This window comes from Mastigoproctus giganteus, chromosome 9, assembly GCF_048544385.1.
Source record: "Mastigoproctus giganteus isolate SK-2022 chromosome 9, ASM4854438v1, whole genome shotgun sequence".
Taxonomy (NCBI): Eukaryota; Metazoa; Arthropoda; class Arachnida; order Uropygi; family Thelyphonidae; genus Mastigoproctus; species Mastigoproctus giganteus.
The window spans coordinates 216,815,159-216,835,464 of record NC_143583.1 but is presented as its reverse complement, the minus strand read 5'-3'; the positions used below and the strand labels follow the sequence as shown (position 1 = coordinate 216,835,464).

At 40.4% G+C, this 20,306-nt stretch overlaps 1 protein-coding gene across 2 annotated transcripts in view; it reads right to left on the bottom strand.

Annotated features, from left to right (window-relative positions):
• The window catches only part of LOC150081124 (uncharacterized), a 1,253,880-nt gene that overhangs the window by 1,079,569 nt on the left and 154,005 nt on the right, over window positions 1-20,306 (bottom strand). The window contains exon 1 of one of the 2 annotated variants that reach the window (XM_090381131.1): window positions 12,504-12,857. The exons of the other annotated variant lie outside the window; for it this stretch is intronic. Within the exon in view, the coding sequence (XP_090237257.1) occupies window positions 12,504-12,529 (26 nt within the window). The 5' untranslated portion in view covers window positions 12,530-12,857. Of the gene's footprint in view, window positions 1-12,503; window positions 12,858-20,306 lie in introns of those variants that run through there. 2 annotated transcript variants of the gene reach the window in all.

Genomic DNA, 20,306 nt, shown 5'->3' with positions numbered 1-20,306 from the left:
CTATCAATATTCCCAACTGTCATTCAGGCATCGTTTTGCCTAATTAGGTTAATGGAGTGTCCTTGAATGAATCATAACCAGCAAGTTGGAGCATTACATTATTTAACTATAACTACTTTTCTGCATTAAGCAAAATCTAACTGGAAATTTGATATCAATGGATTTCCGACAAGCTCTGACTGAAATTGCTGGGAATTTTAAGTATGAGACTTCATGAAAGACCATGTTTAGAAGAGTCAGACTCAGAATTTAAATGCAATTGGAGTGGGAAGAGATTCACTATTTCTGGAAAACTTTTAACTGTGCTTTCTAGCTGACTCCTGTAGTTGTGTTCCGTAGGTGCAAAATTTTACGTGTAAAAACATTAAACTGCAGTTGCCATTTTTCAGATCATTTGTGCAACCGATCTAAGTCATTCTGAAATAAAATGGCCCCATTTCTGGTCGTTAGCTGCCCTTCTTACATTTAAATTATTCCCCCGCTCTCCTTCATCAATGTCATTAAACGAGAAACAGACGCGACCACAATGATCCCGAGGAACTACAATGGTCCACATGCTACACATTCCTGATTAGTCCACCTTCAGGAATGTCCTCTTTACTTTATCTTTTGGCGAACTCTTGGTCCAAATAAGAATCTTATCGGTAATCAAAATTTGCTCCAGTTTATATAACAGCTTTCATAGAGAACAGTGTCAAAAGCGTTGCTAAAGTCAAGATAAATTAATGGCAAATTGTTCTTTGCATACAACCTTTTATAACTTCGTCATAATGATTAACTAAATTGATCAGGAGGACTTCCCCTTCAGAAACCCATACTGTCATCCGTTAAGGATATTCTTACCGTAAATGGTCCTGATTGTATCCTTAATCGGATACGCCATGAAAAGAGATGAAATTCCCTTGTCTATATTTTCCCATCACGTATTTCGCACCTCCTTTGTGGGGACATTAGCACTCATTCAATCTAGGGGATCGTTCCTGAATGTAATGATGATGACCCCGCTAAAATCCCTAACAGGATGATGCACTCACATCCAGCTCTTTTTATGATAACATGACGTATACCGTCAATTTCTGGAGCTTCACTCATCTTTAGACTCTTCCACGTTAATATATGAACTTATAAATATCTGAGCCCTTGTCACTATTCCACTATTCACTATTCCAGTGCGGTTCAAACGGTCTTTCAACTGTGAAGATCGATGCAAAGTATTAGATTATGGAGACTATTTCGACAATGATTGCATTCTATAATTCTTCGCTACATAAATAAAAACGGAACTTGCCAGAGTATATTTCTAAGATGTTTCATAAAGTTGACTGTGTTTGAGGAGAATAACGCACAACGCACCATTCATTGTACTCTTCCTGCGCATTTTTGGAGACCCGACTCTGAACGTGCTCTAAATGAGTCCACTATCTCTAGCTGCGATGGGGTACTGGGATCGAAAAAATGCCACATAACATTTTTTTTTCATTAAAAGTAAATAAAGTGACTGGAACTAAAATAGTGCGGAAAGGGAGGATCAAGGAGGGTAACGAACAAGATTAACAACGGCACTTTATTTATTTAATACTTAGTTCAAGCTAGCCGTTACTATGGAAACTACTACTAACAACAGAATTACTGTAAATGATGTTCCCCTACTTATACTACACGCAAAGAACCGAAATGGATCGAGATTCTTCCACTTTAGCATTCACACAGGTTTTTAACTCGCAAAACCTTGAAAAGGTACAGTGCACAAAGTAACTTTTTTTTCCATCTTTCCTAAGTAGTTTATTTCAATATTGCCCTTCCTTTATTATGAAGAAATTAAACTGGTTAATGTGTTATTTACTTCGGGCACGAATCAACGATCTTTCTTCAAGCGTACGAAATGTTCTCAGGGTTTTAACATTTTCTGCAAGGGCAAAATTGATAAACAAAAATGAAATAAAGAAAGAGTATTAATTAGTGGAATTTGAAATCGTAAAATAACCACTGAATGTATAACGCAACTTTTATTAAAATGAAAAATGATGTTTTCTGAGTGTTTGTTACGATTATTCGTTATGAAAGGCAAAAATACAGATAAGAAACTAATTCTCATGTGGTTGTTTAGAATGGCCACCCTCGAACCAAAAGACCCACAGCAGGAAGTCAGTGATGACCAGAATTTGAAGGATGCACTGACAACAGCAAGGAGATTTGAAGGAGCAGCCACTGACGTGAGAGTGTGTTCTTGAACCACATTCTTGATTGTTTAGGCGACAGTTGCAGCTTGAGATAAGACCTTGATTGCTGTAAGTAGAAGCGAGACAGGCGACTTCCCTTCTGCGTGTGGACTGAAGACCTGCATCCCGGATACTCCCGCTAGTTGCCTTCTGGCATCTATTTAGCGTAACTTGGAATAATGGCTTTTTTTCTCTCTCTCTTCGTGCTCCCAGAGTGTTTGACGACGTCTCAAGCATTTTCAGATTGCACGAGCCTCTACGTAGCGGAGCAACGAGACTTTTTATTGTCGGCCTTAATATCGCTCGATCGTCACTAGGTTTTATCCGTTTGTCCGCGAATGGCACATTAAGAGGGCATGGCGATTCTCAACATCACCATCATTTGCGCAGATGTCACTGCTCATGCGTGCAACGCATAAGTAATTTCTGGATATCTGGCATTTGCACCGCGTTAACTAATTGCGAGTGATCTGTATGAAGGCGATGAAAGATGTTTAACTCCACTTCGTTACAACCTGCAGTTTCGTCACCTTTGTTTTTATTCACGAACTGGCGGCACTTTCTGCTAATGAACTTTGCAAATATCTCCACTTTTCTTTTTATCACGTTGCGCGCTTTAATTACGTATTCAGCATCATAAAAAAGATCATTGCTTGATCGTAAATTCATGCGACTGACCTTTCTCTTATCACCGAAATGCCGAAAGCAGAAGCCGTGAATGACAATGTCATGTAATTTAAGCTGCTTGTCCGCATGAAATGCGGTTTCCGTTGCCGGTGTGTTATTTATGAGTTTTGCTGCGTTACTTGGCCTTTTTTTTTTTTTTTTTAATCTTACAAAAAAAATGAACGAGTGATCCTTCAATTAGGTGTCAAGAACGAAAGGAATATGAAAGGGTTGGATTAAAGTAAGGCTAATTAGCCCCATTATCGAGAATGCAATCATATTTAAGAAAAAGAGTGGCACTAATGCACGTTTCTAATGAAAAAATTCTAAGAGCGTTGATGCTTATTGCAACCATGTAAAAAAAAAAAAATGTATTCAGGTACAATTATTCTCGTGTTTCAGTTTATCGCGGTTCAAGCACTCGTGACTACTAAATACGGTGACGCGCTTGCATTCTCTATTTTTGAATTTATCTTTGACTTCGTGGTCCTCCCCGAGTATACACAGAAAATTAATTCATCATATCAGCTACTGCCGCAACAACAATGACTTTAGACCTGACAACAGATCCTCTCCTGATCTTGCAGAGCACATGGTTCTTATGTTCGAACCTGTTCAAAAGATGTGCTGATGCTTCTCCAAAGGCATAATTGTTGGTCTCCTTTGTTACTCTATAGATCGGTTGTAAAGCCAATCGTCCAGCTCTGCAGTCCTAATCAGTTTCTGGGTGAAGCTGATCAGGACTGCTTATTTTTTCATCAGCTTCGGATTATTTTATTTATTTATTTATTTTTTTTACTGAGAGAGAGAGAGAGAGAGAGAGTGTGTGTGTGTGTGTGTGTTTAGTGTCACACACACACACACCAGGGGTTTCCTCCATTTCTGCGTTGCTTTCATTGTAGGTGTACCAGTTCGCTGGGAAGGCCAGAGATTTAAAAGTGTATGGATATTGTATAAGTGTAGTGTTATGCATCGTTGTTCAACTGGCCATTTAGCCGCTGGACCCCTGCCGAGGCCCAACGTTGCCCCCACTTGGCCCCGTGAAGGCACGCCAGGTACCCAGTAGTTTGAATTTTTTTTTTACTCTGGCAGGCCCTGCCACCTAGTTTCCTGAGATTTCAGCGGCTAGGGCCTGTTTAAAAAAAAGAAAAAGAAAAAAAAAGGGAGATAACGCTAGAGTTGAAAAGGCCAAGTATGGTGAGCGCGGTTGAATTTTGTCATAATTAAGTTTGGACGTGTAGGGCGTAAAGACAGAGTAGAGAGAGAGAGACTGAAGACTGGGGGGGGAAGACAGAAAAATGGGGACGAAAGAGAAGACGAACCCAGATAGTCGGGGGGGCACGTCCATACCCCACCAGAAGGAAAAGAGGGGTGGCGAGGAGAGCTGTCACCTCCCCACACCGGGAAACTTGAAGTAAAAGGGAACCGTGCAAAGGCGCCGGCCCAGATCGCCAATGAGGCATATGTGCAGCTGCTTTGTCAGGTCAGTAGACATTCCTGGGATCGCATCCCGTCCTTGACATCTACATGTCCAATCCTAGTGGTGTCGTTCCTGGGACAGCTAGGTCCCGTCCAAGAGGTGTACTTATACCAGTCGAGTGTCAGACGTGGTTGGTTTCGAGCTTAGCCCACATTCCAGACGGTGGAACTGATGAACCCCGGCAGTTGAGGTTTGGTAGGGGAATCGAGTTTGAAGTTTGTCCATGGAAGGAATCACGTCCTACACATCAGCAAAGTAATGTGCCTTCGGGTCAGTCAGTGAATTTGTCCTAGGTAACGGTATGGGGTTGTTTTAGATTTGATCAGGACGAGGCGGGAGGGTTTTTCGCCTGGTGAATTCTCCTGCGCAAACTTGGAGAATGCATGATAAGTCTCGTCATCTTCTAAAAGAAGATTGTGTTTAGTCGTCCATCTAGTTGAAGTTTCGGTAGGGAAATTTAGGTGGGAATTTGTCCATAGTGGAATCCCGTCCAATGAGTTTGTTTTCAAGACAGATCGAGTCATATGTCAATGATGTTTGGTCCTGCATCTAGTGGGTGCTCTATCATATGGAGGTCCAATCGGAAGAGTTCAGCAGAGTCCCAGGTCACTGGGTCTAAAGCCATCGGCCCTGTGCTTCCGTCCTACCCATAACTTGGAGAATGCATGATAGGTCTGGTCATCTTCTAAAAGGTATTCCTGGTTCTTCAGAATGAATTGAAGCCGAGTAATGAGGTTGCTTCCGAGGTCGTCGTATAGGTTACAGTCATCCAAATTAACATCCATAACCAGCACCATTCTCAGTGCACTAGAAGCTAAAGCAGAACTTGCCGTTACGTATGTCGACCTGGAAGCTGCCTTCGACTCAATCAGCATTCCCTCGCTCGTCACCTCCTAGAAAATTACTTCCATATAAAAGGCGATTTGTTGTGGTTTATCACAACCCTGTTATCAGACAGAATCATTGTTCTTACAGCGGATCAAGATATAACCTCAAGAAAAATCACTGCAGCAGTTCCCCAAGGTGGAGTCCTCTCCGGAGCATTATTTACTGCAGTCATTATTCCATTTGCTCAAGAGAAAGAAGACATAATCTGCTATGCTGACGATATTAAGCTACACACCCAGATTAACCCGGGCGAACATATCTCAAAAATTAATGAAAAGATCAATCGAAAGCTACATGACTTAGAATTCTATCTCCATCAATTTGGACTACTTATTAAGCCTGCAAAATAAGCCCAAATTGTCTTTTCGTTGAAGCACCAACCCACTGAAGTCCAAGCTTCTCTAGATGGCATTCTCCTTCCAGCGGTAAACACACATACAGACTTGGGAGTAGTTTTCGATTGCAAACTGACCTTCAAGCCCCACGTTGACAAGTTCATAACAAAATTCGGTGGATTACCAAACAACAACTACTTCACGTTAAGGATCTGGGTGTGACTCGGCGGTACGTATACACCTCTGTACACTCCGTCGTGTTATACGCCTCAGAAATATGGGCATCTGCAGCCCCCACGAATATCAAGCGTGTATACTCCTCCGAATACTGGCTCCTTCGTTGGATCACACAAACATCATCGTCCACCGCAGCAAAGAACAACTGCGATGGCAACCTCACTGAACTTTGCCCGACTGCCAAATCTCATAATGGAAAGACGCCTCACCCTAACTGCCAAAATGACCACTGGAATAATCTCGGAGCCAAACATATGAGAACTGTGCAGCTGGAGAATCCCTCATCCCGGACTGAGGTCAGCTCCAACACTTATAGCCAACCATAATAGACTAGCACTTAGCGACCGCTTTCTTCCCAAGGAGATGCTTATCACAGTCCAAGCAATCGAAGGCGACCTCTACAAATTTGTCAAGGATCGCAAATACCGGAGAGAGATCCTTGATGACCTAAACTCAACCAGACAAACTGCACAGTAATGTGGCAGTATAATAAATTTAAAAAGGATGTCTGTATAATATTGTATATAATGTCAAAAATACTGTATAATATTTTTATGAATATTGTGAATAATTTAGCTGAAACTTATTATATTGTTGGCCCTGGGAGATGAACCCGAACTTCGATGTGGGCCCCGTCTTCAAGGCCTTTGTCCACCAGCCAATATGAAGCCCCTGGCATTCCTGTCGTGAAGGGTAAATTGTATACATCCTGTTGTACACAATAAAGATTATATATATATATATATATATATATATATATATAACTATCGTAACTTTCTTTTAACGTTTTCATGTAATTTTTTAAGCTTTCCGGAGTTTCGAACTGCCATCTTTACTTTTATTTATCATATTAATTAAAATATACATATATATATATATATATATATATATATAGCAGGTGGCCCCAGGTGTATTGGGCATCACAAGTGCACAGCGGATTGTTTGCTTTTCCCAGGAGGGTAAAGCTTTCTTCTCATGGCGCCACGTCCAGTGAGAAGATATGTGGTGAATAATCTCGGGGAGAACCAGGTAGGTGATTTTGGGTAGACTTCGTGGACATTCGGGATGAATTTCCGGGTTACCTCGCCTTTGGTTGACAGAGCCCACCTTGTTTGCCAGATTTGCTTTAGATGGGTTGTCAGACGTTTCTTTTCAGCCCGATAGTTGCTCAAGGGGTCCGTGGTATAATCCTGATATGTTGCAGGTTTCCCTCTGCTAAGCTGGAAGAGTATTCCGGTGCGCGCGCCTGGAAAGAGTATATACAGAGAAAAACTTAGAAGTCTGAGTGTGTATTCTGTTGTTGTGTTTTGTTGTCTACCACTGGTCAATCAGTGGGCTACAAAATCGGATCATCTATCGTAATAGAACTAATCTGGCTTATATAACACCTTCTGAAGTCGTAAATTCAAAAATCGACTGCGTTAATCCTCTTGAAATGGCTACTTTTCACTAGTCATGAATACAAAAAAATTTCAGATTCCTACAGACTCTAAAAGTTATTGTAAACAGTTTTTAATAAATAATCGCTTGAATTATTTTGAATACTCTCCTAGCCGTACCAGTCAGTACTGGAGGTGCTTAGAGATGTGGAAATGAGCGTATTTTAAGAATAATGAATGAAGGCACAGTCTAAGAACTCTCTGGGTTGCCTCCCCCCCCCATACACACATCAACTGGAATGACTGCAACGTAATAATTCAACACATGCGATGTTCCTCCGATGCTTACTTTTAAATGCGTGTAAGTGCCTACAAAGATGGCTACTTATTTAATGCATTAAAAATACATCAGCTTCTTTACTGTTCAATTTCGATCGTCTTCACAGAATTTTCGATGAATTTTATAAAATTCATCGAAAACAAATTTCAATAAAAATCCATAAATTTCATTCACACTTTAACGACATCCAAATTCATGCATAACTCGTTCCTCAAATTTAGAATTAAGAAGAAAATACTCGCTATACAGGTCTGAAAACAGCTCGGAGCTTGCAGAGACAAAAACACTTTATCGAAAGCTATTCAAATTAACTATCCCATTCTTAACCTACGGTATATTACGCGCATGTGTAATATACCGTATATACAGGATCAATAAAATACAGATTGCACTTAGAGCTGATATTTAAAGTTTAAATGAATAATTGCTACAATACAAAGGCACTCACAGACACAGCATGTGATAAGTTGTATTTGTGTCATTAACCCTCTTAGTTTCTAGCGGGGGATCATGTTGAACTGTCGAGTTCAATGACTGTCTTTCAAGGGCTTGAATTTTTTTTTTTTTTTTTTTTTTTTTTCAATCGAAAAACTCTATAAACATTCACATAAAATACTAATACAGTACAGGAACAGAATAAGAGATTTCCCTATACCGGTCCTATTGAGGAAAGTTAAGAAAAACTAATACTATATAGGACCGATACAGGGCGCGCATCATGACAGTCTGGCATTGGTTTTTTCATGTTAAGGTTTGTAAATCGTTCTAAACCGATTCGGTTGAATTTTGCTGCCTTCTGAGATAAAAAAAAAAAAAAAATCATCGAAAAACCTTTATATCAAGTTTTCTTAATAGAAATGTCAAATTTAAAATATATTTGAAAGAGAAACATAGATGGAGATGGTCGAATTCCAAAGAGAAAATTATTTATGGTTCCATGAGCAAGAAATGGCTTAAAAGCCACTGACCTATAATTCAATGATTGTTGTTTTTAATTTTTAGGATTAACAAGATGGCTCTGCATTTTGTAACGGTCACGAACGGAAGCCACTACACGTGTTTTCCATGGGAGGAGGTCACAAAATCGGGATATGAAATTTCGTCAAATATTTCAACTTCGTTTCACAATGAGAGATGTCTCACCCTTTCGCATTACCAAATACACAATCGTAGCTGTTTGAAGCAATAATAAATTATTTTCATGTGTTCAGAACTTTCATCTGTACAGTATTTCGAGCACAGCTTAGAAACGGTTTACAATTAATACACATTACGTATATAGAGACAACTTCAAGATTCGATTCGGTTCTGAATTGGGATTGACGATTCGATTTCTAGAAGATCGATTCTACAGTTCGAATCCGGCTTGCCTTTCAGGGTGGCTTTTCATCTGTGACTCGACCACAGGTGCTGAACCCTTTTAAGTAACTTGTTCCAAAATAATGTATATTAGGGCAACATCGTTTGCACACTTCCAACTACAATATAGAGATTAAGGGGCACAGACGTATTCCACATTTCGGTTTAACCTTTCCTCAATTTTTCAATGAAGGTAGGTATAGCCTTCTCAATTAAATTACCATTAAAGTTTAGCCCTAACGATAGTAATTATTTAAAGAAAAAAAATACCAAGCTGAGGCCAAACTTTAGAATATGCTATTAGTTGCTCGGTATTCACTGCTTTCAAATAAACAGAATTTGTAGTGCATTTTCACTTCACGAGAATCTTGGTATGGAACTTTAAAAGTTATTGCATGTATTGCGCTAGAAACTTTCAAGTTTCTAGCGCAATACTTTTTAAAGTACTCTGGTATGAAAAAAAGTAAGACTACGTAAGAAAACATTTTTCATCTTTTACTGTGCCTAGTCGAAAGCCAGCACTGACTAAAAGAAATATTTGGACCATTTATATTGACATTATGTTCCTCCAGACAAAAGGCTAAGGACTTTGGTAATATAAATATTAGTTCGTTTAATTTATTTTAAATTATAAATATTTGTTCCGTCCCTTTATAATGAGGTTTACAATTCGTCTTGTGTAAGTAGGAGAAATACATTATACGGATAGATCTATGTTACATTGATTAATGTGAGGAATTGAATTTGTGATGTTGAGCCGCTATTCTGAGATTCTCCAGCCAAAAGAATTCATATACAGTATGTATATGGAGGCTTTGAAAAGTAAGGTAACAAATATTTTTGTTACCTTCTCTATCAATAGAGAAGTTTCGCATATGTAATGCTTCTTTTCTACTTATAAGAAACCGTATACCTTTATTGACATCAAGGGACTAAACCAAAATGGCTGTCCCACGTGAAAAATGGACAAAATAAACTTGATTATTTTGAACTTGATCCTACTGAAAATAATAAAACAACTCTATTTTCAGTACAATCAAGTTCAAAAACAATGGAACACGTCTCTGTACATGACAGTAATTAAAGCGTTGCGGATGGGAAGTGTATACCCGTCCAATACAAGTCCGGGGCCATACCCCTTCTGATTTTCATCTATTCGGACCTGTGGGAAAATCATCTGGGGGCAACTGATTCTGTAGTGGCAATGAAATTAAAAGAGGCATCGAAAGCTGGCTAAATGAGAATGGCTTCGGATTTTTTGACAGAGATGAGACCGCATTCACAACACGGTGAGACAACTGCCTGAATGAAATGAACAGCTACGTCGAAAAGTAATGCACCGACGTGCTTTTATTCATGTTATGGTTTCATTATTCTGTGATTAGAAGTCTGATCAGAAAATCATCCATCTACTTTTGAAACAGCTCTCGCTGTTTAGACAGCATCTTAAATTTGTGCCACATTTGCTATACCTTACTATTAAATTACAATGTCGAATGTCTCTTTTAAAATAATAAACCAGGCAACTAAGGCCATGCCCATTATATCGTGTATATAAATTCCACGAATCACTGTTTCTCTCTCTTTTTCGGTGAAAAGCCCTTGGTTGTCTGGACGAAAAACCTTACAGCCTAATCTACTGAGATCGACCACCATTCAAAGTCATTTAGAGCTCCTAACAACACCGACGGGGAAGGAAAAAATCTACTCTGGCAACTTTAACCAAATCTAAAAAATGACTGCCACAATGAGACTGAAAGACAAAAGTTAATGCGATTATTTACAGACTCATTATCAATTCATCAACTCATTGAGATCCACTGATTAACCTGAAATTGGATTCGTGCATCCTTTGTTCCATCCCAGATGGAAAGGCAAACCAATCTTAACCTTTTGATATTTGTATAAGAAATGCAGGTGACATTTACTATATCATATTATAGGCTACAAGCAATTAGGGACAGTGTTTTTACTTGAATAATATTTTCGGAAGCCCTACCTTCGAAGGGCACAAAACAAAGAGCCCAGAAACATGAAAAACACCAGTGTTTTTCAGCTTGTAATCATATTCTGTACCTAGCGTTAATACGAAGAAACAAACTAACCATGTTGTCGAAATAACGCTAAGTTCATAATTCGCTTAAGGACTTCATACAAAAATGCTAAGTTCTAGTCATAATAAAAACAGATGTCAATTATAATCACAGAAAGACTAAATACTATTTCATATTTCCGAAGATTTCAGGAAAAGCTTAATCTGCCTGAAACTGAACGTAACTTTCTAAATTCTGTTTATACAAGAAAATTTCAAAAGTACCAATTAAACAAACCATTTCGGTATGGTATCCTTTGATTCCATATTACAATTGCAATCGAAAACATTTTAAAATCTGTCTTCTTAAGTGCTTTTTTTTTAAATGTGCATTAAATGAATAAAACCAAGACACTTCCGTTTTTTTTTGTTTTTTTTTTTACTTTGAAATTGATAATCCACAAAACACGTTTAATTTGCATTCAAGACTACAGTCATATTCAATCAAGTTAGTTAGATCCACCTAAGAAACATTTGTTTCTTCAGCTCGGAAAGTTCATGCGATCACCTGAATAAAACCTAATAAAATAACAATGAAAAACCTGACCAGTACTGGACTTCAATATACGAATTAATGGCTCAGAGAATTGCAAAATAGTTTGCCTTGTGCAGTCTTGTTTTTGCGGCCAACAGGATTTGAGTTGCTTAAATAATGTAATGTAATCTGCTATACACTTAAGTCCTGAGCGAAATTCTGTTTATACTCCAGGGCAATCACATAAGGTCAAAAAAGGTTAAATGACCATCTGTTTAAAAGAGAAATACGACAGGCTGTTTCGGGAGTAACTGGTCTTCAGCATTGATCTTCAGTGACAATACCTGTTGCAAACAACTTGTTCAAAGTGAGCTGACGTGCTGCTTGAAGTCTGAGCTTTTGATGTATAATACAGCAGTGCTGCATGGCCTCTAAGAAACTGCAGGACTATCTGTCCGTGTGTATAGGTGCTACGCAGAATTTTTTCTGTTTTGAATATTAAGACCATTCCATTATCTATGCAGTTTAAAATCCTTTTGATCAGTATTGTATATTCCTCCACGTCTGCCTAGGACATGATGTATTCCCACCTAATGACTATTTCTGGTCGCAGGAAGCTTATTTCATCAACACCAAAAGAGAAATATGACTGGGAAACAATGCCCTACTCACATTTGGAAAAACACCAACATCCTATATAAAATATTGGTCGTCCTCGTATTAACAGCCGGCATACGAAAAGCCCTCTCGGCTAGGAAGTGGATACGGGCTCTGTTTTTACATACAAAAATGAATAAAGGGGGGAACCTTGTTTCCCTGTTTCCCTGGAAGAAACCGAATTTAAAAAACTTTGCACGCGAGAGCTTCCTCAGCATTTAAAAAAGATCTGACTACCGTTAGCGCATTCGATTACCCCTGTTGTCAACACACGTTTCGTGTCAAAACGTGTTTTAACACGAAACAAAAGGTTCATCGAGAAAAAAAACAAACAAACATTTCGAAAATACAATAACAAGATTAAATTCGACTTTACCGGTGTGACGTGCGACTCGCAGTCATGTTGGCAGTCCTACAATCTGAGCGTGCTGTGGTAACCAGGACAACCTTGCATAAGTCGGTAGCTTCGGGTCGTTAAGCTAAATATCCCGGGCTGGATCACCTCGAATGCACTGCGACCATGGCCTTAGCGAGTGTTCCACGTAGCTGAACGAATTGTGACGGAGAATGGATCGCGTGCTGCTACAGCGGACGCCACAAGCCAGACGACCTCTCACAGAACGAGCAAATAGGTTGTCGAGAGCTGTGGTCGCTCCTTCTACTCCACAAACGCCGACACGAGCTTCCCACCCTTTATGTTCACTACCGTTGAAAACGTGTCGGTCTCTCGTTCCCCAAGCAACTGCTACTCTGTGGTGGAAACGCCCGTCGTCATAGCCACTGCTCATGAACCACGCCAGTCACAAGTGATGTTCTCTTCACTTGATACATATATATGTCAAAACAGCCAACTGAGGATGCTTTATTTTTTATTTATTTATTTTGTTGTTCTTTGCTGTTAGAAATAAAGTGGCCCCCGTGTGGATACCATAAAGAATACAATCGAAGCTTCATTAAATATTAAAATGTAATTTAACTCAATCCAAAATAATAGACTTGCATGTCATCCAGCCATAATATCAAATTTCTTTATCTAAATCCATGGCTTCCAGTAGCCAAATGAGATAGGGAAATTGATATTTGGACTGCTTTTACCCGCTACTTTTTCATATGAGCTTTTTTTATTTTCGAAAGCTGTCTCACGTATTTATTTATTGTCATTTCATTTATCCTCCATCAGCATTTATTTTTCTCTTTATTTTGGAAGACAATCAACAGGATTACAGTAAGCATTTATGAGAGAAATTCAAAATATCTTCAAATTCTGCTGTAATGCGAGCACCGTTTAATAATTTACATAATGTCAACATTAAGCTTTATGAGATAAAGCTTTTGTTTTCTATATCCCTTGTTTTTCAGGGATTAAAGGAACTACTTTTTAATTTTGTTAATGCATTATTAAAAGAGTGCCCCAGAAATAAGGCTCATACGCACCTATTTATTATTATCTACATGTTAGCATTAGCATTAGTAGAGGCATATGATGCAAGAAAGCAAGCTTATTCAGCATCAGCCAAAAAAAAAAAAAACCCTCTCCCATTTCACCCCTCCGTTCGTTCGAAATACCTGTCCAGTTGAGCTTTAAATTTGTTTAGGCTATCAACTTCAACAACAAGTGATGGAAGTCGGTTCCACCAACCAACCACCCGCTGGCCAAAGGCAAATTTCCGCACATCTATCCGACATCCGTCCTTCCTCAATTTGAATTTATGCCCTCTGAGGTGATTATTCTGAGAAAGATGAAGAATCCCATTGGCATTGAGCATGCTCAAACCATTCAAAGCCTTATACACCTCTATCAGATCACCTCGCCGGTGCCTAGTCTCCAGACTCTGTAATTTGCAAAACTTAAGCCTTTCTTCGTAAGAGCAACCCTTTGTTCCATTTACTAATCTTGTTGCCCTTCTCTGTACCCGTTCCAGCAGCTCTACGTCCTTCTTGAAATGAGGCCTCCAGACCTGTATACAGTACTCAAGATGTGGCCTAACCATTGCCTTATACAAGGGAATAATCACCTCCTTATCCCTGCTAGAAAAATTCCTGTATATCATTGACAAGACACCATGAGCTACTCTTGCAGCTCGTCTGCACTGCTCAGAGAACTTCATATCTGCCTGCACAATTACCCCCAGGTCCTTTTCATTCTCCACCTACATACACTCACTGGCAAAAAATTCAGCAACCTTTTGCAACTGGCATCAACAGAATTAAATGTACGTATGCAAATGAAAGTTGTCACATGGTATGATTGCAAGTTGCTTGGTATCAGGTAAATACTGTAGGATTTTCTGGCCTTCTTAGCCCATCCAGTCATAGGGAAAACAAGCGATCTTCGGATATTTTTTTCAGAAAGGTGTTATTGTAGAAGCACATTTAGGAGGAGCCACAATAGAGAAAACAAAGGAAATCACTGGTGTCCAAAACAACCAGTTCAAAAGTGAACAATGAGTGGAAGGAGAAAGCACCTGGAGATGCGTTCGAAAATCGATATTCCAAGAATACCTTAGGAAAAAGGCGAATATACCTTAGGAATCGATATACCTTAGGAAAAAGGCGAATAGCGCATCAGAATAGGAAGTCCAATGTGCAGCAAGTGACTGAAAAATTCAGTTTAGAAAAAGAAAGATCCATTTCCAAGCGGCGAAAATGGGTCTTTTTTTTTTTTTTTTTTTTTTTTGCCTTAATTGAATTATCAATATTGGCTGCGCATTGAATCGAAGGTTGTATGCCTAAACGAAAGCCCCTTCTTGTAAAAATAGAAAGGTTTGATTGTGTGGCGCTGCCGCCAATGCCAAAACTGGACGTGGAACAAGATTATGTATTAGGTATGTTGAGGGTCTAACGTTTCCTGGGATTTCTCCCATCTCCGCGTATGTTCTCTGTATCGGTCAAGCCAGAGATTTAAAAGTGTGTGGGATATGTACTATGTAGTATGTTGTGCCCATTGTTCATCCGGCCTCTTAGCCGCCGGGCCCCTAGTGGGGCCCGACGTTACCAATACCAACCACGAGGAGGCCAGCCGGGTGTTACCAGTGATTGAAACAGTACTCTGGCAGGTCCTGCCACCTACTTTCCTGGGATTTCAGTGGCTAGGACAAAAATAAATAAAATAAAAATTAGAAAACTAAATAGTCGCGAGGATGTTTTATTGCGTATTTGGGGTTTTGCTTTAGAAGCACTGTTTGGGGTTTTACGCTGAAGGTCTTGATAAAGCCTAATTGGGTCCGGCAAGAATTTTGGTGTGCTTAGAATTTTGATGTAGGGCTAATCGCTGTGTGAGATGACAGATTTGGGTGGGGAGACAAAAGGCTGGGGGGTGAAATAGGAAGCAGAGGGGTCGATAGGGAAGGTGACCCCCCGTTTTTCAGTGGGGCATGCCCATGCCTCACCAGAGGGAAATAGGGTTGGCAAGGGGGAAGGGAGCGTGTCTCTCCCCCCCACCAGGGATTAGGGTTTTAAAGAAATCTCGCAGGTGTGAGATTTGATAGCCAGATGGCACTCTAGTTCTGATGTCATTCCATTTTTCATCATTTTCAGGAACTTCGTTGTGGCGCGCTTGTATCAAGTCAGAGATGGTTGGCCGCAGGATTCTTGCTTTGGTCTCTCCCAGGGGGAGTAGCCCTGCGCGGGTCTCTTGAGTTTCAAATGGCGTGTCTATTTCTTCATGCTGAGATTTTATTCTTTTGCTCTTGCTTTGACTCTTCTGTGTCTCTCCTTTATTTTTACTTCGTCCATGACATTTGGTTTTTGATATATCTATTGGGTGTTATTGTCCTCCCGAGGATCAGGTTGCATTGAGATAATTGTTTTCCTTCTTGTGAATAATTGTATTGCGAAGTTAGTTAGTGCTGTGTACTCTTCCTGAGTGTCCAATAGTCGAGACTCTTGGTGAATTGGGTTATACTGAATTCTTACAATAAATCTTGCTCTTATATCTTCATAGTGGTCGCAGTCATGCATGACGTGACTCCAAGTCTCTGGTTCTCCACATGGACAATTCCTGTCTTCTATTATGCCCATTGTGTTTAGTTTATCTCTGAACGGGCCGTGGCCTGTTAATAAGTAGGTAGTGTTGAGGCCCGGGTATATCCATGCTGGTGCTTTTGGGTACATTTTTGTTACAAGGGGAAGAAATTTGTGGGTTATTGCTCCTTTGGTGGTTTCATTCCACCTTGTCTGCCAAATGTGAGTTAGGTGTGCATCAATTCTTTTTTGCTCCTGCTTCCATTCATTGGTAACATTGAGGGTTAAGCCGTTAGTTGTGATTTGTATTGCCTTTTTGTAATAATACATTAATCCAGTTCGTACTACCTCTAAGTCAAGGGGCAGTGCACCAGCAATGACCTGAAGCGCTGCCGTACTAGTTGTATTGCTTGCCCTAGTGATAGTGAGTAGTATGTTCCTTTGTATTGTTTCTAATATTTTCCTATTTGTTACTGTGTTGGTCTTCGTCATCCATATAGGTGAGCCGTAGATAACTGATGGTATAAATAAGGCTTTATAATATAAGGAGAGGGTCCTCTTGTTTAGTCCCCAGTCCTTTCGCGTTATTTTTATTATGAGTCCTGTATATTTGCGTATTTTCTTCCTGAGGTAATTTAGATGGGGTTTAAATGAGAGATTGCTATCTATAATTATCCCTAGATACTTTATCTGGTTGGTTAGTCTGACAGTGGTACCTTCTATTTTTATTTGTGGCGGCCGGTTTAATTTAAGCTTTCCTCTAAGAAGAAGGAGCTGGTCTTTTCCGGTGCTATTTTTAGATTGTTTATTTTGGCCCACTCCTGTAGGGTTTGCAGTGCTTTGTTTGCTTGCTTTTCCAGATTTGCTCGTGAGTCCGCTGCTGTGGATAAGAATAAATCATCAGCAAAGGCCTGTGCCTCCACATCGCCCAGGTCCTTGCAGAGAAAGTCATCTAGAAGAATGTTCCACAGGAGTGGCCCCAGGACCGATCCCTGGGAGCAGCCCCTGCGGACAAGACGGGTGAGGCTAGCATAAGGTGTGAGGATCTGCACTTCCCTGTTCGTGAGATAGGATTTTAGGCTGTCATAAAGATTTTGTGGCAAAGATGCAGCACGGAGCCTTGCCAGGACGCTCGGCCACCAGAGGGTGTCGAACGCCCCAGCAAAGTCCACTGCAATCACTAGAAAATACTTGTTGGTGCATTGTGTGGCTTTGTTGAGAAGATCCAGAATTGCATCTGTGGTTGAAGAACCCTGTTTAAAGCCATATTGTTTTGGACTGCTGAGATTTGCTTCTGTGTAGTAGTGTTCGATTCTCTTGTGCAATAGCCTTTCGTAAATCTTGCTAACTGTCGATAACAGGGCTATCGGTCTATACGATGTTGGTAACTCCAGTGGTTTTGTTGGGCTTTTTGGTATCAATTTTAGTATAGCTAAAATTGATACCAAATACAATGGAAACTGTTTTCCATTGAGTTGGGAAGTGGCCTTGTGCCAAGCAGCAGTTATAGAGTCGCAGAAGGAGTTGGGGAACATATTCTGCTGTCTTTTTAATCATTTCTGGTTCGATTAGATCTGAACCTGGACATCGCTTGTTTTTTTTGTTCTGCTTGTAGCTTCTTGTATCTCTTCAAGAGTGAATGGTGGTTCTCTTTGGGTGTTTGCATATTGTGCGTTTGTTTGGCATATTTCTGTCTGCTCCAATGTCATCTCTGTTGGCGGTTCCTGTATGATTGTTGCAAGAATATTTGTTACTGAGTCTTTCCAGGTTGTGGTCATAGTGCCTTGCGGGGTTTTGGTTGCCGTTGTCACTTCACCTCTGGACAGAGTTATGCCAACTTTCCCTTTTGCTCTTTTTGATTTTGTCTGTGTACTGGTTTCTGAGTTGACGATATCGATTTCTCAATTCCTCAACTTCCGCTGCCGGCCACGTTCTTCTTGCCCTTTGGAATTCTTTTCGTTTCGCTTGTACTATCTTTCTCAGTCTTTGGAGCTCTGGTGTCCACCATGGTGTTGCTCTGGTGTTGGGTACTCTTCTTTTCATGGCTACTTCGGCTGCCGTGGTAATCATTTCGGTCACTTTTCTTTGCAGTGTTTCGGGATTTTCCATCTCAGGAGCCAGATTTTCATGCGTTTCCATGTAGAGTTGCTCCTGGTTACGGAGATTCTCTTTAAATATGTCCCAGTTAGCTTTGTGAACATTGAATCTGCTCTGCATCTGCCTTATTATCGGTGTTCTTTGTAGGTTTCTTTTTATGGAGTATGTAATTGTCCTATGGTCAGATGTTGACCAATCACTTTGGACTGTCCAGTCTGTGATATAATTTTCTGTATTTTTTGTTACCATAGTGACGTCTATGGTTGCGTCCCAAAGCGTGTTGCAGAATGTTGGGAGACAGAAGGGTTGGTTAATAACAGTGAATATCGAGTTTGTTAGAAAGTCTTCCAACTTCTGTCCATTAGCCATTCCTCTGTGGTCAGGGGGTGCGGCTATGCCACAGTGGTGAGCTGCAGTTTACGTCTGCCCCAATAATTATCTTGTGTTCGGCTAAAATTGATTGTACGTTCTCTAAGTACGCTGTGGCAAAGTCAATTTCTATGCCAGGTCTACAGTAGAGAGCTATGACGTAAATGGTTCCAATCGAAGTGATTAACTGGGCACAGGCTGCCCAAGGCGTGCAGAGCTCCTGGATTTTTGTGACAGTTATATCCGCATTCCTTACGATTATTGCCGCCCAAGGCGTATCATCTTGTGCAGTGCACAATTTTGTGAGATATGGGGTATCCTCTCACCTGTTTTTGGTGGGTGTACGGTTCCTGTACGATTATGAGGTCAGTGTTTTCCTCGTCTGCCTTCTTTCTGATCTGCTCGAGAGCACGCTGCGGATTAAGCTGTTGTATTTTCAGTATCCCGGTGTTGAAGGTTTGTTTAGGGAGAGAACCCATAATCAATCCTGAATTGGTATAACTCCTTAGTTCTGATGTATGTTGGACATTTTGCATCTCTTAAGGAGTGCGCATGCTCTAACTTAAGGCTTTTACAGTTGGCGCAGACAGGTTCGCTAGCTTTATTTGGACAGTTTCTAAACTCATGCCCTTTTTTGGAGCAGTGGCCGCAGGTCGGTTCCTTCTGGGAGCAGGTGTGTGTAGTGTGGCCAAACTTACAGCAGCGAAAGCACTTTGGAATGGTCACGTGCTCCCTGTAGCGCAGACAGCTCCCCTCGATGTAGATTCTTGATTGTGCCTTGATCGCTTGCCAAGCAACTGGGGCCAGCTCGACTGTCCAGTTGCTGTCAATTCCATTTCTTGCTTTTGTTTTAAATTTCGGTATTATAAGATTTTTGGCCTCTTTGTCTGGGATCTCATGTTTTAGATTCTTTTTGTAGATCTCTTGTGCTAGCTGTTCAGCTGTCATCTCGGAGTCAATGTCAAACACGACTATGGAGGGACCCTGTTTCTTTGGGATCTCCGCCCTTAACCCGAGCGTTGTTATTTTGGTATTTGTTAGGATCTGTTCGGCTTCTTCTTTACCTGCCGTTTCTATTACTATCCCCGGGTTTCTAGTTTTTCTTATTGACTTAATCCTTGTGTTTTCAAAATCTCTCTTCATGTTTTCAATTACCTTTTGCTTAATTTGTTCACTGGTGTTGTTTTCCTCCTCCGTGGGACGTAGGATTACTAGATTTGGTGTTTGTAACAGCGTTTTCCTTTTCTGAGTCTGGACATTGGTCGCATTTTCTACCTCTGGCGGTGTACTCCTCAGCGCATTGGCATAGGATGTGGCGCGCTGTTGCATTTGAATGCCTCCATCAGCCTTGTATGTTTCCAGAGCTGCAATAGCTTTCTGATGTTCTACATTGGTTTGCAGTAGAATTGTCTCGAGCTTTGTCCATTGTAGGACTATTTTAGCTCTAATCTCAGAGGAAATTCTACTGTTGTTGTGTCTCATTATGGTTTCTAGTGCCGCTCTCAGTACCAGCATTTGATCGAGTACTGTTCCCTGCGGGAGGGTGGGGTCAAGGGGGGATCCTTTCTCCCCTTGTTTTTGCTCTTCCGCTCCTTTGATAGGTTCCTGGGCGCCTTTAGCTTCTCTGGTGCTTCTTGTTTCTCGGTCTGAATTAGCCGAAATAAGTTTTTGTTTTGTTCTTTTGCCGATTCTACTTTGTTTTGATTCGTCTGAGTTTTCTGCCCTTTCATTAATATCTATGTCTTGATCC